The sequence below is a fragment of the Eschrichtius robustus genome, chromosome 20 (genome assembly GCF_028021215.1).
Source record: "Eschrichtius robustus isolate mEscRob2 chromosome 20, mEscRob2.pri, whole genome shotgun sequence".
NCBI lineage: Eukaryota > Metazoa > Chordata > Mammalia > Artiodactyla > Eschrichtiidae > Eschrichtius > Eschrichtius robustus.
In genome coordinates, this window is record NC_090843.1 from 14,070,321 (window position 1) to 14,093,901 (window position 23,581).

The 23,581-nt window shown below is 37.3% G+C and overlaps 1 protein-coding gene across 12 annotated transcripts in view; it reads left to right on the forward strand.

The window, feature by feature from the left end:
* The window catches only part of BPTF (bromodomain PHD finger transcription factor), a 139,068-nt gene that overhangs the window by 69,391 nt on the left and 46,096 nt on the right, over window positions 1–23,581 (forward strand). For all 12 annotated transcript variants that reach the window (XM_068529938.1, XM_068529939.1, XM_068529944.1 and 9 more), the window contains 6 exons: window positions 1,155–1,510; window positions 2,006–2,137; window positions 14,710–14,839; window positions 15,252–15,390; window positions 17,504–17,683; window positions 18,768–21,078. In XM_068529938.1, coding sequence (XP_068386039.1) covers window positions 1,155–1,510; window positions 2,006–2,137; window positions 14,710–14,839; window positions 15,252–15,390; window positions 17,504–17,683; window positions 18,768–21,078 — 3,248 coding nt within the window. The remainder of the gene's footprint in view (window positions 1–1,154; window positions 1,511–2,005; window positions 2,138–14,709; window positions 14,840–15,251; window positions 15,391–17,503; window positions 17,684–18,767; window positions 21,079–23,581) is intronic.

Sequence of the window (23,581 nt, forward strand, 5' to 3'; positions counted from 1 at the left end):
TGAACCTACAGCTAAAAGGTAAGACTTACCCCTTGATAGCAGAGCACGGTGTATAGAACATCTCAACTCTGACTGTGAACAAAAAGATTGAAGCTAGGACTCAGTATTTCTGTCTCCCAGCAAGCCATGATGATAGAATAAGGGCCACAGCTGTGTCTCTCAGATTTGAGAATTATTTGCAAGGTAGATATGCAAGATTATGCAGTGGGTTTTTTTGTTTTTTTTTTTTTAATGCAGTGTTTTTAACATCAAAGAAATGGCTTTAAGACAGTGGCTTTCACACTTCTTTTTACTCTGACCCTCACTAAGACATTTTTCATAGCAACCCAGTACATACATTCAAAAGTTTCCCGAAGTAGTATTTTACTATGTGGGAAGCACTCTGGTATTTTCTTTTCTAGTCTATTGTATTATATTTCATTTTTTTAAAGCTGAATAAGCCCCACTATTGATTTCACAGTCCACTAAAGGATTGGAATCAACTATTTGAAACACTATTTTAATGTATCCATGGGCTCTTATCTAAAGCTGGAATGATAAAAGGAGCAGAAGAAAAGGTATTTTTAGGAATATATGTTTGCGGGAATAGTACATGTAATGCCCTCATGCCCTCTTTTGTCTCTAACCCCTGTATATTGTAAGCTTGAAAAAATGATTGGTGAATGATTTATATATTAGTTTCATGTGTATATTTGAGATACGTGAAAATACTTAATAATGTCCAACATATAATAGGCACTTTAATAGAGCTTAGTTTTCTTTCTTTTTGCAGGCATATCTTGGTTGTTTAATTATAAACAGTTAGCTTTAGCTTTTAAACTTCAGAAGCTCAGGGACTTCCCTGGCCGTCCAGTGGTTAAGACTTCGCCTTCCAATGCGGGGGGTGCGGGTTCGATCCCTGATCGGAGAGCTAAGATCCCACATGCCTCTCGGCCAAAAAACCAAAGCATAGAAAAACAGAAGCAGTATTGTGACAAATTCAATAAAAGACTTTAAAAAATGGTCCACATCAAAAAAATCTTTAAACTTCAAAAGTTCAGTCATAAGATGTATCTTAACTTATTTTGAATGATAAATTACAAATTATTGAAAGACAATTGATCAAATTTACATATTTGACATAAATAATGGAGTCTTTTTATTTTCTTGGTCAGGTACTGGTAGTTAATTCTCAAGGAGAAATTTCACGGTTGAGCACCAAAAAGGAAGTGGTCATGAAGGGAAATATCAACAATTATTTTAAGTTGGGTCAAGAGGGGAAGTATCGCGTCTACCACAATCAGTACACCACCAATTCATTTGCTTTGAATAAGCACCAGCACAGAGAAGACCATGATAAGAGAAGGCATCTTGCACATAAATTCTGTCTGACTCCAGCTGGAGAGTTCAAATGGAATGGTTCTGTCCATGGATCCAAAGTTCTTACCATATCTACTCTGAGACTGACTATCACCCAGTTGGAAAACAATATCCCTTCCTCCTTTCTTCATCCCAACTGGGCTTCACACAGGTAAAGGAAACTAAGGTTTATTTATTGCTGTGAATATAGTAAATATTTACAAAATGATTATTGCAGTTGCACACTTTAAACTGTCATTATTAATGAATTGAATGAAGGCATTTTAGTCAGCAAAACACTGAGGATGTTAGGAATAGGAGTAACTTTACTTCTTAAGTTACCGATCCAACACTAACATTGGGAAGATTTCTGGAAAGCAGAGTCTTTATTCCCAGAACCAAGTGGAGTCCAGACAGAGTTCCAGAACATCATAGAAGGTTTAAAGATTTGGAGGACGAATTGACCTCTGAGATTCCTCCAGTGTTTAAGACCTATGATTCTGTGAGGTAGAAACTTCCAGTAGCAGTATATTTTATACCTGCTTAGCCTAGAAACATATGCCCTATAAGGTGAAGTCTTCATAAATTACAGCTCTTGTGCTTTTAATTTAAGATCAACAAGATGAAATTTTGTTTTTTTCTTTTTTTTTTCCTTTCTGAAATTTAGGGCAAATTGGATCAAGGCCGTTCAGATGTGTAGCAAACCCAGAGAATTTGCATTGGCTTTAGCTATCTTGGAGTGTGCAGTTAAACCAGTTGTGATGCTGCCAATCTGGCGAGAATCTTTAGGACATACCAGGTAAGTGAATCCTGAGCCTCGTGAATGGTGGGTTAGTCTCCCTTTTGGAATGCTAGTCTATTAATAATGAAAGTTAATGTGTTGAAGAGGCCATCATAAAGACCTAACTCTTCTTGACCTCATTTTCCTCCTATAAGATGGAGGAAAACATGTAAGATGTAAACCTGAATAAACACTAGTTCTTATTTAGGATATAGGATTATAATGAAGATCAGAAGAGATCAGGTATATGAAAATTAAAAATATGTTCTAAAGTAAAAAGCATTTTTATTGAATAGAAAGAATGCTTATATTTTTTGAATATTTACTCTGGAATGTGCTAGACGTCTTGATTTATTTAGAGTCGAGTATCTGGCCAAAGATCATGTAGCTCCTAAGTAGACCCAGAGTTGTGTGACTTTAGCAGACGGTTAACAAAGAAAATAAATTTGTGACTTGAATCTACTTTTTAGCCCTAATGGATTTATTTTTTAACTTTAATTTTTAAAAAGTTCTTATTACAAACCTAATGTAAGCTTATGGTAAAAAATGTAAATTATTATTCAATGTAAAAAGTAAGGCTCCTTTTACCTTCCCTGCCCCTCTACAGGGCCCACTCCAAAGGTATAATGCTGTATTTTTTTAAATTTAAATATGTTTTGTGTTGCTTTCTACACCTGTGTTTTATCTTTTTTAAAAAAATAAATAAATAAATAAATAAATTTATTTATTTATTTTTTGGCTGCGTTGGGTCTTTGTTGCTGTGCACGGGCTTTCTTTAGTTGCGGCGAGTGGGGGCTACTCTTCGTTGCGGTGCGCGGGTTTTTCATTGCAGTGGCTTCTCTTGTTGCGGAGCCCGGGCTCTAGGTGTGCGGGCTCCAGTAGTTGTGGCTCGCGGGCTCTAGAGCACAGGCTCAGTAGTTGTGGCGCATGGGCTTAGTTGCTCCACGGCACGTGGGATCTTCCCGGACCAGGACTGGAACCCGTGTCCCCTGCGTTGGCAGGCAGATTCTTAACCACTGCGCCACCAGGGAAGCCCCCTGCGTTTTATCTTCTAATGAAAAATTTTAAGAAAAATAAATATGCCTGCTAAATATTTTTCATCTGCTAAGGGTTGCTTTCAGTTTTCTGTAGTGTTTTCCCCCCATAAGTCTTATGGATACTCTTTCCTCTCTCCCTCCTATTTTGAATGTAATTGCTGCTACTGGTAGAAGCTTCCACAAATGGAATGGACTTAATTCTTCCTACGATTAAAAAAAACACAACAGGGTTAAGTTAAGGTGCTATGAGCGGTGCAGCCCAGGAGAGGAGAGCTAAATGGGTGGCATGCCTGTATTTTTCTCACCGCCACCTTTTCTCAGGGCAGGGAGAGCAAGGGGAAAGTCAGAGGCAATTGTGAGGCCTATATTTCTGTTTTTCCTTCTTGCATTTACTTCCAGACTTTCCCCAAACTTTTCTGCGCCAACAGTCTCCTATTCAGTGCTCATCCTGAAACTTGTGTTGGTGGTCTCTGGTGGCAGAGACCAATATTTTGAGAACTAAAGCTAAGCTAAATGTTGCTAAAGAAAACTTCAGTACTCAAATGTAACTTAAAATGACTAAGTCAAAGCTTTTATAAATTCGTTTCTAAATATTAAACATTCTAATGAAAATGCAATTCATTTTTTTTTTAGTTAGGGTTTTTTCCCCTCCTGGTATGTCATTATGACTAGTCTTTTATCCTATTTTATTTTTTTTAAATTTGTTTTGGCGCACTGCGTGGCATGTGGGATCTTCTTTCCCTGACCAGGGATTGAACCCGGGCCCTCGGCAGTGAGATCGTGGAGTCCTAACCATTGGACAGCCAGGGAATTCCCATGACTAGTCTTTTAAACCTGTTACTAGAGTTATAAAATTGTATCATGAATTGTATTAGTATGACACATCTGGTAATATATACAAAAGAACTTTTTAAAATTATGATGAGGTGATACAGCATACTTTGAATTTTAAAAAAAATTAGAGACCATGATTCATGAAAATTAGAAATTAATAATAGGACTTCCACTTTTGGCAGTAGTATGGTCACAAATGTTTAGGTGACAGACTTCTAAGACTTGATCCTAAGGCAGTATCTAGAAATTCAACCAAATATTTTATTATAAAATGTTTGTTTATTGTGATATTCAATAGTAAAGGTTTGAAGGCAGGATCTTTTTTGAAAAAGTTATAAAGTCTTGGTTGAAAAACGTTAAAGAACACCTAAATAAATGAAAATATATCTCCTGTTCACGTATAGGAGGACTCAGTGTCTTGACAATGTCAATTTTTCTCACCTTAATATACAGATTAAGTTCAAACACATTAATAATTATAGTTGGGCTTTCTGTAGAATTTCACAAGATGGTTAACAAGTTTTTATGGAAAGGGGCAACAATAGAAAACGTAAATTTGAAGGACGAGGTGGAAGGACTTGCCCTCCCATGTAACAAAACTTACTTGGTAGCTATAATGCTGTGCTGTAAACAAATAGACCAGTGGTACAGAATAAACAGTCCAGAAAGAGACCAACCCATATATGGAAATACAGTATGTGATGGAAGTAGCACTGGAAAGGATGAACTGTCCAGTAGAAGATGAGGAGGAAATCAGTTGTCTGTACAGTGGTAAATTGAACTTCATTCTTTATATTATACACAATAGTCAGTTCCAGGTAGAGTAAATTCTAAATGTGAAAAGCAAACTTTAAAACTCTAAGAAGAGAATATAAGAGATTATCTTTGTGACTCTGAAGCAAAACAAGTTCTCTTCTTCCTCCCTCCCTCTCTCCTTCTCCATTTCCTTCCCTTTTTCCTCCCTTCTGTGCCTCTCTTTCCTTTCACTCGTTCCTTCTTCCTGCTTTTCTTCCTGCCATACTTCCTTCCTTTTCTCTTCTGATTGTTTTATTTCCTTCTTGATTCATTCAGTATCTCCCCTAACATAGCTAAGGCAGGCTTTATTTATTTCATTTGTAAGAGTGCTGTCTGTCAGATTTGAATGAGTGTGCATGTGTATGCCTGTGTGTGTGCAAGTACTAAAAGTGACTTTCCTTCTTCACCTGTAATATGTGATATGTACATAAGATTGTGTGAAATATATAAGCTATAATGGGTAATAATAAAATGAACACCTGTGAATTCACCACCCAATTTTAAAATAAGAACATTATTATTATTGCATTTACTTTGCATTCATATTACCTTGCCTGTCCTGAGAGATAACCATCATTTTTACATTTGTGTTTTGTTACACCCTTCCTTCTACTGTGTAGTTTTATCACATATGTATATAGCAGTAAACAATGATTTTCTGTTGTTTGAGTTTTATAATAATGTGTCATCCTAAAAGACTGAATCCTAAACTGGTTGAAGGTGTTTTTATTGTTTTATTATACTATAATCAAAAAAGCGTTAATATACACAGTATATTCAAGAACTTCTACAGTTCAGTAAGAAAAAAAATCAAACTATTTAGTAGAAAAAAAGGCCAGAGGTACAAACATAATTTAGAGAAAAGGAGACACAAATAGCCAAGAAATGTGAAAAGATGCTTAACCTCCCTAGTAAGTTGGGGGAAAAGCACATTAAAACTAGGGGTTGGGCCAGCATCGTTCTCAATGGTGAAAAACTGAAACCATTTCTGCTAAGATCAGGAACAAGATAAGGTTGCCCACTCTCACCACTGTTATTCAACATAGTTTTGGAAGTTTTAGCCACAGCAATCAGAGAAGAAAAAGAATTAAAAGTAATCCAAATCGGAAAAGAAGAAGTAAAACTGTCACTGTTTGCAGATGACATGATACTATACATAGAGAATCCTGAAGATACTACCAGAAAACTACTAGAGCTAATCAATGAATTGGGTAAAGTAGCAGGATACAAAATTAATGCACAGAAATCTGTTGCATTCCTATACACTAATGATGAAAAATCTGAAAGAGAAATTAAGGAAACACTCCCATTTACCATTGCAACAAGAAGAATAAAACACCTAGGAATAAACCTACCTAAGGAGATAAAAGACCTGTATGCAGAAAACTATAAGACACTGATGAAAGAAATTAAAGATGATACAGAGGGAGAGATATACCATGTTCTTGGATTGGAAGAATCAACAGTGTGAAAATGACTATACTACCCATAGCAATCTACAGATTCAGTGCAATCCCTATCAAACTACCAGTGGCATTTTTCACAGAACTAGAAGAAAAAATTTCACAATTTGTATGGAAACAAAAGACCCCGAATAGCCAAAGCAATCTTGAGAAAGAAAAACGGAACTGGAGGAGTCAGGCTCCCTGACTTCAGACTATACTACAAAGCTACAGTAATCAAGACAATATGGTACTTGCACAAAAACAGAAATATAGATCAATGGAACAGGATAGAAAGCCCAGAGATAAACCCATGTGCATATGGTCACCTTATCTTTGATAAAGGAGGCAAGAATATACAATGGAGAAAAGGCAGCCTCTTCAATAAGTGGTGCTGGGAAAGCTGGACAGCTACATGTAAAAGAATGAAATTAGAACACTCCCTAACACCATACACAAAAATAAACTCAAAATAGATTAGAGACCTAAATGTAAGACTGAACACTATAAAACTCTTAAAGGAAAACATAGGCAGAACACTCTATGACATAAATCACAGCAAGATCCTTTTTGACCCACCTCCTAGAGAAATGGAAATAAAAACAAAAGTAAGCAAATGGGACCTAATGAAACTTAAAAGCTTTTACACAGCAAAGGAAACCATAAACAAGATGAAAAGACAACCCTCAGAATGGGAGAAAATAGTTGCAAACGAAGCAAGTGACAAAGGATTAATCTCCAAAATATACAAGCAGCTCATGCAGCTCAATATCAAAAAAACAAACAACCCAATCCAAAAATGGGCAGAAGACCTAAATAGACATTTCTCCAAAGAAGATATACAGATGGCCAACAAACACATGAAAGAGTGCTCAACATCATTAATCATTAGAGAAATGCAGATCAAAACTACAATGAGGTATCACCTCACACCGGTCAGAATGGCCATCATCAAAAAATCTACAAACAATAAATGCTGGAGAGGGTGTGGAGAAAAGGGAACCCTTTTGCACTGTTGGTGGGAATGTAAATTGACACAGCCACTATGGAGAACAGTATGGAGGTTCCTTAAAAAACTAAAAATAGAACTACCATACGACGCAGCAATCCCACTACTGGGCATATACCCTGAGAAAACCATAATTCAAAAAGAGTCATGTACCACAGTGTTCATTACAGCTCTATTTACAATAGCCAGAACATGGAAGCAACCTAAGCGTCCATTGACAGATGAATGGATAAAGATGTGGCACATATATACAATGGAATATTATTCAGCCATAAAAAGAAACTAAATTGAGTTATTTGTAGTGAGGTGGATGAACCTAGAGACTGTCATACAGCGTGAAATAAGTCAGAAAGAGAAAAACAAATACCATATGCTAACACATATATATGGAATCTTAAAAAAAAAAAAAAGGTTCTGAAGAACCTAGGGGCAGGACAGGAATAAAGATGCAGATGTAGAGAATGGACTTGAGGACACGGGGAGGGGGAAGGGTAAGCTGGGGCAAAGTGAGAGGGTGGCATGGACATATATACACTACCAAATGTAAAATAGCTAGCTAGTGGGAAGCAGCCGCATGGTGCAGGGAGATCAGCTCGGTGCTTTGTGTCCACCTGGAGGGGTGGGATAGGGAGGGTGGGAGGGAGAAGCAAGAGGGAGGAGATATGGGGATATATGTATATGTATAGCTGGTTTACTTTGTTATACAGCAGAGGCTAACACACCATTGTGAAGCAGTTTTACTCCAATAAAGATGTCAAAAAAAAAACCCCACAAAACTAGGGGCTGGGGCCTTCCATGGTAGTCCAGTGGTTAAGACTCTGTGCTTCCACTGCAGGGGGCATGGATTCGATCCCTGGTCAGGGAAGATCCCACATGCTGCGGGGCATGGCCAAAAAAAAAAAAAAGGTCTGAGAATATATTCCAGGATGAATGTGGACTTGTAGAGGTGATTCTGCTGGTTTGAAAACAGTTTCAGTCCCTAAGTACCACTCACAATGCAGGCATCTTTGCCAAGACTTAGATCTTACTGTGTAAAGACTCATGGTGTCTTTGGAGTAACAGATCCTAAATACAATCAAAATATTTTTAAAAAACCCAAAACCCCCAAAACTAGGGGCTATTATTTCACATCCATTGGATTGTCATAAATTTAAAGAGTATTGGCAAATGTGTGATATAATAGGAAGAGAATTCTGATACGTTGTCGATAAAAGAGCTAAATACTACAACCATCTTAGAGAACAATTTGGTAAAAGTAATATTGAGAATACAGTTCTGTTCCTAACTAAAAACCTTAGCGAAACCTTGTATCTGTACATGAAGAGACATGTAGAAAGGTGTTCCTTATAATATTTTGTAATGGTGAAAATTGGTAACAATCCCTAAATGCCCATAATCAGGCATGTTTAAATTATGGTGTGGTTCTCTAATAGCATACTGTACAGCAGTAAAAAAGCAAACCAGAGCAACATGAGTCAATGAGATTGACTCTCAGAAATGTTCAACAGAGTGAAACAGTTCTTTGCCTGAAAATATATGTAGTGTGATTCTGTTTTTGTAAAGGTTAAAAGAATGTATGCTAATATAATGCTGTATTGTTTAGGGATGTAGACATTTGTGGTAAAAGTTTAAAGAAGTGTAAGGCCTATATGCTTGACACTTAAGAAATATGCTTCTAAATAAATAACAAATGGTCAAAAAATTGTAATGGAAACTAGAAAACATTATGAATTGAATGTTCATGAGAATACGACATAAATTGAAATTTGTGGGAAACAACTAAAGAGTACCTAGGGGAAATGGGTAGCCTTCAGTGCTTACACTAAACAAGAAAAACTGCAAATTAATTAGCTAGGCATGCACCTCAATGAGTCAAACCAAAGATGGGAAATATGTCAATATTTGATGAAATAGAAAACAGATGTGTACCTTAGATACTATTATATTTACAAACCTCTGATGAGATTATCAGGAACGGGGGGCGGGGCTGGGGGGGAAGGAAGGATAAAGAACAAATAACCAATATCAAGAATGAAAAAGGGGACGTAACAAACAATATTTCTGAATCTCTCTCACTGATACTTTGGATTTCAAACCTTCACAGAGTCCAGTAACATAGCATTCAGGCTTCCTACATCCATAGAGAAAGTGCCCCACTGGACTCCTCTTTTTGGGTGGGGGAAGGGTTGGGGAGGAGGAGTCCCACTGATCTGAATCATTGGACAGCAGGGCAGAGGCCACACTCTTAGGCAAGAAAAGGATTTCTGGTTCAGTTTGAAGGGTATCACTGCACCTATCAGTAAGGAGATGGGCAGGACCAGATGATTTCATGAGGAAGTTCTTCAAATTTTAGGAAACAGATAATTCTATTTAAACTGTTCCATAAAATAGAAAAAGAAGGAAATCCGGTTCATTATTATTTCTGTTAGTACAAAACTGTTCTAAAACTTGTTAAATAGATAAATAGAAAATCATGGCCCTGTCTCATTTATTAATATTTACCATTGATTAATAAGTAATAGCAGGGATTCCCTGGTGGCGCAGTGGTTGAGAATCTGCCTGCCAACACAGGGGACACGGGTTCGAGCCCTGGTCTGGGAAGATGCCGCAGAGCAACTGGGCCCGTGAGCCACAACTACTGAGCCTGCGCGTCTGGAGCCTGTGCTCCGCAACAAGAGAGGCCGCGATAGTGAGAGGCCCGCGCACCGCAATGAAGAGTGGCCCCCACTTGCCGCAACTAGAGGAAGCCCTCGCACAGAAACGAAGACCCAACACAGCCATAAGTAAATAAATAAATAAATAAACCCAAAGTTTAAAAAAAAAAATCTTTAAAAAAAAATAAATAAGTAATAGCAAATAGAAGTGTATGCAAGAAATCTTAAACAGAGCATTAGCGAATATAGTCAAGAGTAAATTAAAAGAATAATAAATCATGACTAATTTGACTTCCTCTAGGTATGGAAGATTTGTCTGTTCTTAGGAGATTATTAATACCTTGCTATTTTAAGAAGTCAAAGAAAGAAAGCTTTGATTTTCTCATTAGATGTCAAGAAGGTATTTGTTTATTAAGAAGATATAAGTTCATTATTAATTCTTGGTTTTAAAAAAAACTTGGGTAAGTAGAAATAGATGAATGCCCCCTCCCCTTTTTTGTGAAGATGTATTTCAAACCAAACCGTCATGTTTTTTGATGAAACCCTTGAAGTATTCCCATTAACATTTAGGTGGAACAAAACAGAGATCCCCACTGTTGCTGTTATCTTTTAACTTTTCTTTAAAGTATTAATGCAATTTGCCGAGAGAAATAAAACATAAATAGGTAAATGTAGGGACAATTATATGTAGTTGATCTAATTGTATACTTAATTGACTGAAAAACTATAAAACAATATGAAAATTAATCAAGGTGACCCCCATACTGAACAGTCGCTTTTATATATGCAGATAGTAACCATGAAGAAAATACAGCGGGAGTTCTGAGTTAAAATAACAAATTGAATGAGCACATTAATTTTGCTCCCCACTGAACTCCACCAAAACTATGGCAAAGGGATTTTTTCAAAGCATAAACCCACAGGGACAAGGGGAACAACAGAGAAGACAGCACCTGTAAAACTGCAAGCAGTATTGCAGGAGGACGAGTGGTACCCTACCCAAGAAAGCCAAATCCCAAGTCAGTGGGGGAGAACTGAGAATTTCACCAGTCACGCCATAGAATCCTCAAAAGGCACAAAAGCAGGAAGAGCAGAGCAATGCATGAGTCTGTCCCTGCAGTGCACCTGTTTACACATGGTCCTGCCAGGTACCCTGAGTGTGGTGGGCGCACTGTCTTCTAGGCGTTGCTTATGACTGCGCCCTCTGATTGCACCACAGGAGGCTCTTAACTTGTGAAAGGTGACCTGGAGACATTTATTTTTTCCTGGGAACCTTCTTTTAATAGTGACAATATTGCTCTTGCTCATGCAGCTAGTTTTCTTCTTGCTGAGTTTTCAAAAGCCAAACTTTATATTGTTCGGGATACACACATAGGTGGTGGTAAAACTATGAAGAAAAGCAAGGGAATGATAACACAAAAGTCAGGATAATGGCTGCCTGGGGGTGGGACACACTAGTTTTGGATGTAGTGGTTATTGATAAGGTTCTGTTTCTTAACTTGGTTACAGTTTACATATTTTTAAAAATTACAATGAAGAAAAGTTTTGTCCAGCAACGACAAAACACCTCAAGCCAGGAATATATTTAATAAATATTTAGGAGCATGTAAAGAAATCGTTAAAACTTTACTAAGGATATAAAGGTTACTTTGGGACTTCCTTGGCAGTCCGGTAGTTAGGACTTTGCACTTCCACTGCGGGTTCAATCCCTGGTTGAAGAACTAGGATCCACTTGCCGTGCAGTGGCCAAAAAAAAAAAAAAAAAAAAGATATAAAGGATACTTTGAGTAAATGAAAAGATACATCATATGCTTATATATGTATGTTGCATTTTTCTAAAGATGCCATGCAGTACATTAATTATATTAACTTAATCTATTCATTTACATTATGAATTTATCTTACATTTACATTTATCTTAATATTCATTTACATTATGAATAGGAGGTTTCTTCCTGGAGGGAGAGGGAGGCTTGACCAAAATGATACTAATATTTCCTCTAGAAAATGTGTAAGAAAAGGGAAGTAGGTATTACAAGAAAAGGGAATAGATATTTAGAATATATCTTGAAGCTACGATAATCAAAATAATTTGTACTATAGAAGAAGTAGAGGAGTGGAATCAAACAGAGAATCCAGAAATAGACCTAAACACATGTGGGAATCCACTGTGATAGCTTTGCCTGTCAGAGAAGGAAAAGAGGGCGTGCTTGGGGAAAATATCACCCAGATTCCTGCCTCAGCAAAAACATTCAGACAAATGAGGATTGAAAAATACCCAACATATTGTTAAAAACTGTAACAAAAAACTTAAGAGCGCATGGATTAATTTATGTTTCTGTTGTGATACTTTCTTTTCAAACAGATATAAAACCCAGATGCCATAGATGAAAAAAGTGGATATATGTATTTAAAATTCTGAGTGGAAAAATAATATTATAATCAAATCCAAAAGAAAGATGACACACTGAGGAAAAATATGTACACCACAAATGGAAACTTTCCTTTTATAAATGAAAAAGACCTTTTATAAATGAAAAGCCCATTACAGATAAGACACAGGATTTGAACAGGCATTTGGCAGAAAAATAAATATAAAAGGCCAGTAGACATAAAAAAGTGGTTACTTCTCTCATAATTAAAGAAATGTAAATAAAAACAATGGGATAGTATTCTCTCTCAATTGGGCTAGTAATTTAGAAGTTTGGTACTAACTTGAGTGAAGGTGCGGGAAAGCAGGGTTGCTTTATAATTGATGGCAGTGTGAAGCATACCCATCCGAAGAGCAATTGGGCACCATCTGTCAGCACTTTAAATATAATACCCTTTGGACTCAGCCATTCTACCAGTGGGAAACACAAAGGGATATTCCTCAAGTTTGCTAAGAAACACGTAAAACATGGTTCCCTGTAGCTTTGTTTGTAATAGGAAGAGAAACACAACAAAACCCTGTGGAGATGGGGAACGGAGTTGAGGCTCAGTCCACACTCCTGGCCCGGCTCTCTGAACCGAGGACGTGTGGAGGGAGCCCCTGCCCCCAGTGCACCCGCCAGTACGGAGTGGTGTCTGGAGGCTCGTAGTACCAGCGTCATGGGGCTTCTTTCCTGGGGCCGTCAGGCTTCCAGCAGTAGCCAAGATTTCTGCCCAACTAAATGGAACTGAACCCCTGCAGAGCTCACCTTTCCTGCTGCCTTTTCCCATAAGGATTGTGTTGGAGGTAGTGAGAACAGTAGAGTCTATTCTGGGAGAGTGGACATCACAGTTTAGCTACAATACTACCTCACTGGCCTGGTGTCAGCAAGGTGAAGCCTTTGTCTTTGATGATGAAGAGGGACCTGTTCCCCATGTGAACCCCAAGAGCACAAGCTGAGTGCCCAGCTTAGCTGTGCGTTCCCAGAGTGTCACCGTACTGGTGTTCTCCCCAGACAGCGCTCCATTCCTGGCCACCATCTGCAAAGATGGCTCAGTTGCTGTGCCAGACCTGGCCTTTTAGAGGTGTTTAAAGCTGAGCCCACAAAAACCCTGTTGAGAAGTACTACTTGGTCGTAGCTCAGTCACTCCTTCTTTACTCTGGAGAGCTGAGGCTGGCAGGTTATCCACTGTGTTGTGCCTACAGAGCTTTCCCCACTCCCTGGTTGCAAATTATGGTATCTGAGACTAAATGAGTCCCCAGTGAGAGTCCACTCCCTTTCCTCTCCTGTCAGTAGTGAGAGATGAAGAATCTTTGCTGTACTGGTTGTGTGCAGTTAACAGGCATGAGCTCTTGGCCTGGGGGACGCTAGATTCTAGGGCGCTGTAGTCACAAGGACACAAAACTTTATTCAAAGTGGAGATAGATGAATAGATAGGAAGTTTTTGGTGGAGGGACGGAGGTGAAAAGGATTAAATCCCCTCTCACATCTTTCTTCCGCTCCCCCAAGTTAACAGAAGATCTCTTTATTCTTTTCACATAGCTGTGCATTTGAAATTGGCTACATCTGGGTAGGGTATGATAAAAGCAATTCTTCTAGCACTAGGGCTCTTAGAGACCGGAGCTCCTTTCTTCGTAGATTTTGGTTAATGTTCTTCTTTATGGGAAATATTCCCATTCATGATAATCTAATCTAATCACCTTAAAGTAGAACCTCACCACAGACCTGCCCATCTCCTTACTGGTAGGTGCAGTGATATCTATTTTCTTACCTGAAAAAAGAGTGTGGTCTGTGCCCTATGCCTAAATGCCCAGTCAATGTGGTCCTTCCTGCCCAACCCTTCCCGTCATCCAAAAGCAGGAGCCCTGTGGGTCCCTTTCTCTGTGGTTGTAGGAAACCTGAGTCCTATGTTAGTGGACCCTCTGAAGACTTCAAAATCCCAAGTACTAGTAGAAATAAGAATATTGGTTGATAAAATAAGAGTTTTGGGATTTGTTGGTCTTTCTGGGGGGAAGGAAAGAAGATATGTATCTTCTGGTATGGAAAGATCTAGTGCAGTTTTTCATTGATTAAAGACTGTGTAATTGTATTTATAATTACACAAAAAGGATATTATATTACAATGTTGGTGTATGCATAAATAAGTCATAAGTGAGTATATTTCTTATGGAGAGGCATATGAGAAGGATAGCATGTTCTGTTTTTTTCCTTTTTGTACTATTTGATTTTTTTCCTATTAGAGAATTGTACATCTACTTATTTTTATGAGTCTGGGTTTTCTGGGCTGTGGGATTATTGCTAACCATTCTTTGTTTTTGTCTTCCTAATTTTCAGTACTATATTTTTATCTTTTTTGTTTATTTTTCATAGTTGAGTGTAATTCTGTCTTTCTATCCATATATTCTTAGGTTACATAGAATGACATCAATTGAAAGAGAAGAAAAGGAGAAAGTCAAAAAAAAAGAGAAAAAACAAGAAGAGGAAGAAACAATGCAACAAGCTACATGGGTAAAATATACGTTTCCAGTTAAACATCAGGTAATTTTGGTATGATCTTTTAAATTGTGTTAGCCATTTCTGAGACTTTGATTCTGCAGTTTTGAATACTTAGTAATATTTTTTTACTTTTGACACACTTTTAATTAACGTAGTTGGAATGAAGTAAATCTTTCTGGCAATTTTATAAGCATAGGTTTATGTTAGTAGAATATAGGTGAGTCATTAGACCAATTTGTAGAAATTGTTATAAATGTAAAATTGTTTTACATCTTTCATATTAGAAAGGAATATTAAGTTTCTTCATAAATCTTTGATTCTCAGTGAAAATAAAATGACTGGTAAATTAATTTGCCTGACCATTTATTTTATTTAGTAAAAATGTGTAAAACCACACGTGCTTTATAAAACATTCTCATTCTTGTTTAATCAGCATGTTTTCACTTTACACCAGGTTTGGAAACAAAAAGGAGAGGAATACAGAGTAACAGGATATGGTGGTTGGAGCTGGATTAGTAAAACTCATGTTTATAGGTTTGTTCCTAAATTGCCAGGAAATACTAATGTGAATTACAGAAAGTCATTAGAAGAAAGTAAGTAACTTAAGCTGTTTTTCCTGCATAATTGTTTCTGATTTGTATTCTTATAAATTTGTAGTATATTGACTATATTTTGGATAAAAGTGTTTTTCTGAAATTCTTACTAGAATGTGCAAAATTACTAATGTAGTTTAATAATTATAAACTCTAAAGTTTTTTAAATTACCTTTATTCATGGGATTTTGATATCTAGGATTTTAGCTTAAAAAGATGATAGAATAGAACTTGTTAAAAGAAAGAAGGCCTCAGCTACCTAATTGTTTTTCTAAAATCTTAAATTCAGTACTACCTGACTTCTTGAGGAAACACAGTCTGGTGACCTCAGCATTGTAACATTTAACAAAACCAGAAAGAAAGCGATAGAGGCTTCCATAACACTATCACATAAAGGAGATAGTAACTCAGTTTATGCTACATGGCTAATGACTTTATTTATTTATTTTTTGGCTGCGTTTGGTCTTCGTTGCTGCGCGTGAGCTTTCTCTAGTTGCGGCGAGCGGGGGCTACTCTTCGTAGCGGTGCGTGGTCTTCTCATTGTGGTGGCTTCTCTTGTTGCGGAGCATGGGCTCTAGGCGCGCGGGCTTCAGTAGTTGCAGCACGTGAGCTCAGTAGTTGTGGCGCACAGGCTTAGTTGCTCCGCTGCATGTGGGATCTTCCCGGACCAGGGCTCAAACCCGTGTCCCCTGCATTGGCAGGCAGATTCTTAACCACTGCGCCACCTGAGAAGTCCCCACTTTAGTGTTTAGAATCCCAGAACTCTAGAGGTGAACTGCCCTTTTAGGAGGTAAATATTTTGAAACTCATGTTACGTGAACAAATTATTTCATGAAGATATTAAGTGCCATACTGAAGGTCACACAGTTAGTGCTTCTGTTGCCCTTTTTGCACTCTACCATGTTGTTTCTCCTTTGTTATCTAAGCAATTTTCAAAAGCAGTTCTGTTCACTCTGCAGCATATTTGCTAATTTATGGTGTGATACGGTCTTTCCTGTGAAGCCCATGCTGTAGTGCCAAATAAGTACTATGTACACACCTAGCTAACTGATTCGGCTTCCTTATGAATGGTTCTCATGAAACCTGAACCAGTAGATTTTTGAAACTGTTAATGTGGGAAAGTTGTCATTGAATTACCTTTTAACAGAAAAAGTATTTTATAGAGCTTACTGGAATTTATTTTTTAGGGACTAGGAGTGTCTTGCATATAGCAGATGTTCAATAACTGTTTCTATTTGCTAAATAGAAATATTCAATATTCATTTACATTATCTGATTATATTCAAGCTAAATGTCCATTATAATAAATTCTAAAAGATTGTTATAATTTTTATTACTATTTCATTGTTCCAGTTACCTGTGTAGCACTTAGAAAGAATTATAGAGAGCTTTTCTTTAATTGTGTTTGACCTATGTAATAAAATCCAGATTATCAATATGCAAAATATTTAGGCTTTTGCGAATTTATTTTGTATCCACTTTCCTTAGCATGGGGTTTTCTATTGTCCAAATGCTGGGCCTTTATCTAGCAGGTACCAAGTTGGTCTTGGAGCATCTTTTGAGTCTTTTCCTCCCAGCTGGTAGCAGGGAAGAAACCAGTAGTAAATCAGGTCCAAACAAGACTACACATTGCATTTGGTTATTTCTCTTTTCTGTGATACAGACTTAAGTATTCTTAACTTGGAATCTATAGATAAACTTCAACTGTATTCAAGAATCCATTGAAATTTATTACAAAAGTTTGTGTATGTACTTTTTCTCTGGGTAGGGGATCATAGCGTTTATCCAATTCTAATATGGTTCTGTAATACAAAGTATGTTAGAAACCACTGATGCAGACTTTCTGGAGTTAGTGAACAGGTTGAAATAGTCTCATATGTGAAGGCTTCTGAAGTACATCTAAACTGTAGTCATTACTTCTATGCTTTAGGTCACCTGAGCATATAAGAAAGAATGTAACAGCTTCAACTTTTGTATTTTGAGTTTTTTGAATAAAAAATAAAGTATAAATTGCTGGAATATACTTGATAATTTCCACTAAACTAGGTGTATTAAAGTAAATTGCTAATATTTGACATACTTGTAATTACTATATACTTGGGGGTTTTTTTAGCTAAAAATAATATGGATGAAAATATGGATGAATCAGATAGAAGAAAAAGTCCACGAAGTCCAAAAAAAATAAAAACAGAGTCTGATTCTGAGAAAGGCGAGGTAAAAGATTCAGATGCTACAAAAGGAGCAGACCAAAGTGAAATGGACATTTCAAGGGTTACTGAGAAGAAGGACCAAGGTAAGGAGAGAAAAGTGTGGAGGGCAGCCTGGGGGTGATAAGAAAGCACTGGATCTAGTTCGCACAGCAGGAAAGGTACTGCAATGTCTCTTTTTGATAATAGCATTATTGAAACATGATTCATATGCCATATAACTCACCCACTTACAGTGTACAATTCAGTGGATTTTACTATATTCGCAGAGTTGTTCATCTATCACCATACTCAATTTTAGAACATTTTCATCACCCCGAAAAGAAACCTCATACCCACTAGCAGTCAGCCCTCCCTAAATCCCAGTCTACTTTCTGTCTCTATGGATTTGCCTGTTTTGGACATTCCATATAAATGGAATCAGGTAGTATGTGGTCCTTTGTGTCTGGCTTCTTTCACTTAGCATGTTTTCAAAGTTCATCCATGTTGTAGCATGTATCAATACTTCATTCCTTTTTATTTACAAATAATATTCTGTTGTATGGATACGTCATGTTGTGTTTATCCATTCATGGTGGACATTTGGGTTGCTTCTTTTTGGCTATTAAGAATAATGGAAATATGAACATTCATGTACAAGTTCTTATGTGGACATATGTTTTCATTTCTCTTGGGTAAATACGTAGGGGTGGAATTGCTGGATCAAGAGATAGCTCTATGTTCAACCTTTTGAGGAACTTACATTGACTTTTGTGAAAAGTTGTTTTTTTAAAAACTAGATAAGTTAGATAATGCATGAGCCTTAATATGTTTTATAACCATAAAATAACCATAAAATACTCTGTACAAAATCTTATGTGAAGGTACTGGTATATGCAATAGCTGTCACATACTAAGTTATTTTTCCTTGTGGCATTCCCTCATTTTTAGATACTAGGAATCAGAATATTTAAATATTTGGAATGTATGTGTTTTTTAACCTTTTATAAAGTTTAGCCCTGTCCATTGACCTATTTTAATCATATCAGGAACTTTTAAATATATAGCAATTTATAGTTAAGGTTTTGAGTAAAAATCAGAAAAACTGGTATTTTTTAAAGTGAAAATATTATCATGAATTCCACATTTCAGACTAAAAATTACATTTATATAAATGTCTTTGTTTCACAGATGTAAAAGAAGTCTTAGACTCTGACAATGATAAATCCTTTAAGGAAGAACCGATGGAAATAGATGATGATGTGAAAATAGAGTCACATATAAATTGTCAGGAAAGTTCTCAAGTAGATGTGGTCAATGTCAGTGAGGGTTTTCATCTAAGGACTAGTTATAAAAAGAAAATTAAATCATCCAAACTAGATGGACTCCTTGAAAGGAGAATTAAACAGTTTACACTGGAAGAAAAGCAACGCCACGAGAAAATGAAGTTGGAGGGTGGAATTAAGGGTATAGGAAAGACCTCCACAAGTTCTTCGAAAAGTCTGTCTGAATCACCAGTAATAACAAAAGTAAAAGAAGGGTGTCAAAGTGACTTGCTTGCACAAGAACAGAGCTCTAATGCAAGTAACGATAAATCTGAAGACTTGATTCGGGGATGTTCACAAAATGATTCCTCAATTCTTGGAATCAGTGATTCTGATCATACAACAAACAAACTTTATTCAAAAGATCAAATGCTAGATGATGCCTCCATTCAGAGTACAGAGACAAACTGTCAGAAACAAAATTCTGTTCGAAATGACGTAGATGAGAGTCTCTCTGACCCTGCCAGTAAAGGCCAGGAACCCAGTAAGATTAAAACAAAAGGAAGTGATTTTCTCATTGATGACGCTAAACTAGCCAGTGCAGATGAAATTGGTACTTTGATCTATAAGAGCAAAAAACCACTCATACAGGAAGATAATGACACCATTGTGTCTCCTGCCCAGAGCCCTTTACTTCCATCAGTACCTAAAAGTACTGATGATAGAGATATCCCATCTCTGTCAAAAGCAATAGACTTTGAAGGAAAATTGGGATGTGATTCTGAATATAATAGCACTTTGGAAAATAGTTCTGATACTATGTCTATTCAAGACAGCAGTGAAGAAGATATGATTGTTCAGAATAGCAGTGAAAGTATTTCTGAACAGTTAATAACTCAAGAACAAGGTAGCGAAGGCTTAGAACCATTGAAACATGAGTTTGTTTCAGATAAGACCACTGGAAACTGTGACGACAGGCTGCAGGCTAAGGTAAATGAAGCAAATGGTAAAAAACCAAGTCAAGATCAGAAATTAGAGGAGAGACCACTTAATAAATGTATCGATCAAATCAATCTGAAAAGTGTCACTGACAAAAAGAATAATGAAAACCGAGAGTCTGAAAAGAAAGGACAGAAAGCAAGTACCTTTCAAATAAATGGAAAAGATAATAAACCTAAAGTATATTTGAAAGGTGAATGCTTGAAAGACATTTCTGAGAGTAAAGTAGGAAGTTGTGACGTTGAACCAAAGGTTAATAATATAAATAAAATAATTCCTGAAAATGATATTAAGTCTTTGACTGTTAAAGAATCTGCTGTAAAGCCATTCATGAATGGTGATGTCATCATGGAAGATTTTAATGAAAAAAACGACTTGGAAACAAAATCATGTTTACCGAGGTCTTCGGATACTGAAGGCGACTACCAAGATCGCCTAGAGACCCTGCCATCAACCAAAGAGTCTGAGGGTACCCAAGCTACCACGCCTCTGCCATCTTGTCCAGAAAGCAGTTCAGCCAATCAGGTAGAAGATATGGAAGTTGAAACCTGCGAAGTTAAGAAAGTTACTTCGTCTCCTGTTACTTCTGGAGAGGAGTCTCACTTCAGTAATGATTTTATTGATGAAAATGGCCCGCCCACCAACAAAGATGAAAATGTCAATGGAGAATCTAAAAGAAAAACAGTCATCACAGAAGTCACCACCATGACGTCCACAGTGGCCACAGAATCAAAAACCGTAATTAAGGTAGCAAAAGTTGATAAGCAGACTGTGGTCTCTTCCACAGAAAATTGTGCCAAGTCCACTGTCACAACCACCACTACAACGGTAACAAAGCTTTCCACGCCCTCCACAGGCAGCAGTGTGGACATAATCTCTGTGAAGGAGCAGAGCAAAACTGTGGTCACCACGACAGTGACAGACTCACTGACCACCGCAGGAGGCACTCTGGTAACATCTATGACCGTGAGCAAAGAATATTCCACAAGAGACAAAGTGAAACTCATGAAGTTTTCAAGACCCAAGAAGACTCGTTCAGGTACAGCTCTGCCATCGTACAGAAAGTTTATCACCAAGAGCAGCAAGAAGAGCATATTTGTTTTGCCCAATGATGACCTAAAAAAATTGGCCAGAAAAGGAGGAATCCGAGAAGTCCCTTATTTTAATTACAATGCAAAACCTGCCTTGGATATATGGCCATATCCTTCTCCTAGACCAACCTTTGGTATCACCTGGAGGTATGTACTTTAAAATGCATTTGGGGGAGGGAGAAAGTTTTTAAAGAATTATCTAATAAAAATATCTCATTTATGAGATAACAGAAATAAGACAGGGAAATATATATTTAATGGGCAAAGTTAGTAATGGAAATAAGATACAGAGAGTTTTTAACTCGGCCAGCTGGTAGGTACTAAAGTTTACTTAGGGAAAAATGTTTAAAGACTGAAAATGTAAGGGAATCCTTTAAAATGAAATTCAGCTTCACTTTTCACAAGACAAAAGAAATGTGTCAAACATAGTTGTTTTCGTGGTCTGACCTCCAAGTTATTGCCATGTGTTTGCTTTGGGAGTGAGATAATCACAGAATTGGATAATCACCAACTTTCTGGAATGTTTGTATTTTATTTCTGTTAGGTAATTCATAAAAACATAAGACATAGGAAACATGCCTGTAAATCACACAAGGTTCATCATAATGTAGAAATCTTAATGTAATTTGTTTGCATGATAGACATTTGTTTTGGAGTTCTCTGTTATTTATGTGAGAAAAGGTAGTCTGAGATTCCTTAGAGAGTTTCTTTAAACCCAGAACTAGTCTTAATTTAAAATTTTCTGGGCATTAAGCTTTGGGGATAAATTATAAGTACGTAGAGTTGGCAGTTGTAAGATCATGTCGTTTTAAGTTGGGAAAGGATCTTAGAAATTCGTATCTTTTTTAGATGCATAATAATTTGCCTCTGGTCCCAGAGGGACTGAGTTAGGAATAGTGAGTGCCTGGTTTCCTAAACCCCAGTCCAGTACTTTATCGTCTATATCACATTTCACGTATTTGTTCTTGCTTTGTGCTTTTCCATGTCCTTGTCTTTTTATCTTTTCACCCTTAAAATTGAAAAGGATGGGACGTGAACATTGAAAACATAAGAGTTCTGTGGGACATGCTCAGAAACTAGGCACGGTCTTGTTTGCAGTGAGATTTCGCTAGGATCCTGAAGTTCATGATGTCAGCAAGTTCCTGGGCAGACTCCATTTCACTTTAGGCTTCATTCCTGTGTGTCTTTAGTACGGTTCCTTTAAGTTGAAATCATACTTTTCTTGTTTTCTTTATATTACAATTAGCTAGTATTAAAAAAAATAAAAAGACTGTAAATGAGTACTCTCTATAAAGGAATTAATTAATATGACCAGTCATAGTTGGTTTGACCAAGTTTTTAATAACTCATCTTTTGATTTGAATTAAAATATCATCACTCCATTACACATTCAATAGAGACAGCTGAAAAGTACAATTTCTCTGCAGGGCCTGCAATGAAGGATTTGCAGAATCCTGCAGGGAATCAAGGAACTCTTCATTACAGTTCATGGATTTGTAGGATTACTCTGCACTTTTCTGCTTTCTTCATTGAGAGCGGTCCCAAAATGTATCCTTGACTGTCCTGCAGGTAACTTCTTTCCCACTGGAAAAGTTACTATGTACAAATACTTTAATTAAAGTGACCTGGCAGTTGTGGAGGCCGACCTTTCTGCTCTTTTCTATTCTGTAAATGGAAGGTAGGCTTGACTGCGAAGCACTTTTCTCTGAACCAGTTCTGTTCACGTGTTGCCCAGGGCCCTTTTCTGCACGGCTGGGTTTCAGAAACCTTGTATTGTTATGTTTTAATATGCACTGGGGGCACAGTTTTTATCTGTTTAGTTAATTTCTCATTTTTTAATGGAAGGAAGTACCTTCCTGTACGTTTTAAACAGATACTTCCTTCAGATATATGCTAACGTCTTAATTTGCTGAGGTTGAGAGAAACATAATCCCTTCTATCTAACGGAGGCATGGGTAAAAATGTAAATGATTCTTGACTTTAGAATGCATTTTTTAAAAAATGTATCGCTATAAAAACCATGCATGTGAAATGCATTTTTCTACTCACACTTGAATAAAATATGTCTGATGCTTAGAGTAGGAGCTAAGAAGGCCAAAGGCGCATGTTTGGTCTTTATTAAATTTAACATTAAGGCTGAGCAGTATTGAAAAAGTGAAACTTGTCTCCTTGACTCATTAGGGCCTCTTTTTCCCTCCACACTGTCCATTCCCTTACTCCCTTTTCCCCAGGCCCTGATTCTGTGTTTCATGATCACTTTGAACCAGTAGTTTTCTCCACGGTGCTGTCAGAAGGATCCTCCTAAAAATGCAGATCTATCCTGTGAATGTTCTGAGTGAGCTGAGCAGGCATCTAAAGAGGATGTGTTCACCACCACGGGGCTGGGAAGGGGAAAGCATTTGTCACCTGTCCACCCCAGCTACGAGAAGGGCTCCCCTTTATAACCCACGCAAAACTGGGTACCTTTCAGAGATCTCCTTATAGATGGCCCCTCATGCTCTTTAACCCTTCCATTTGGTGCAGCACATTTTGGCTTCTGCCTGCTTCCCTCGTGCCAGCTTCATCTCTCGCTGCACCTTCACACCCCTTTCCTCCAGCCAAAGTACACCGGATGTGGTTTTCAGGAAGAAGTGTGTGCTTTTGTGCACCT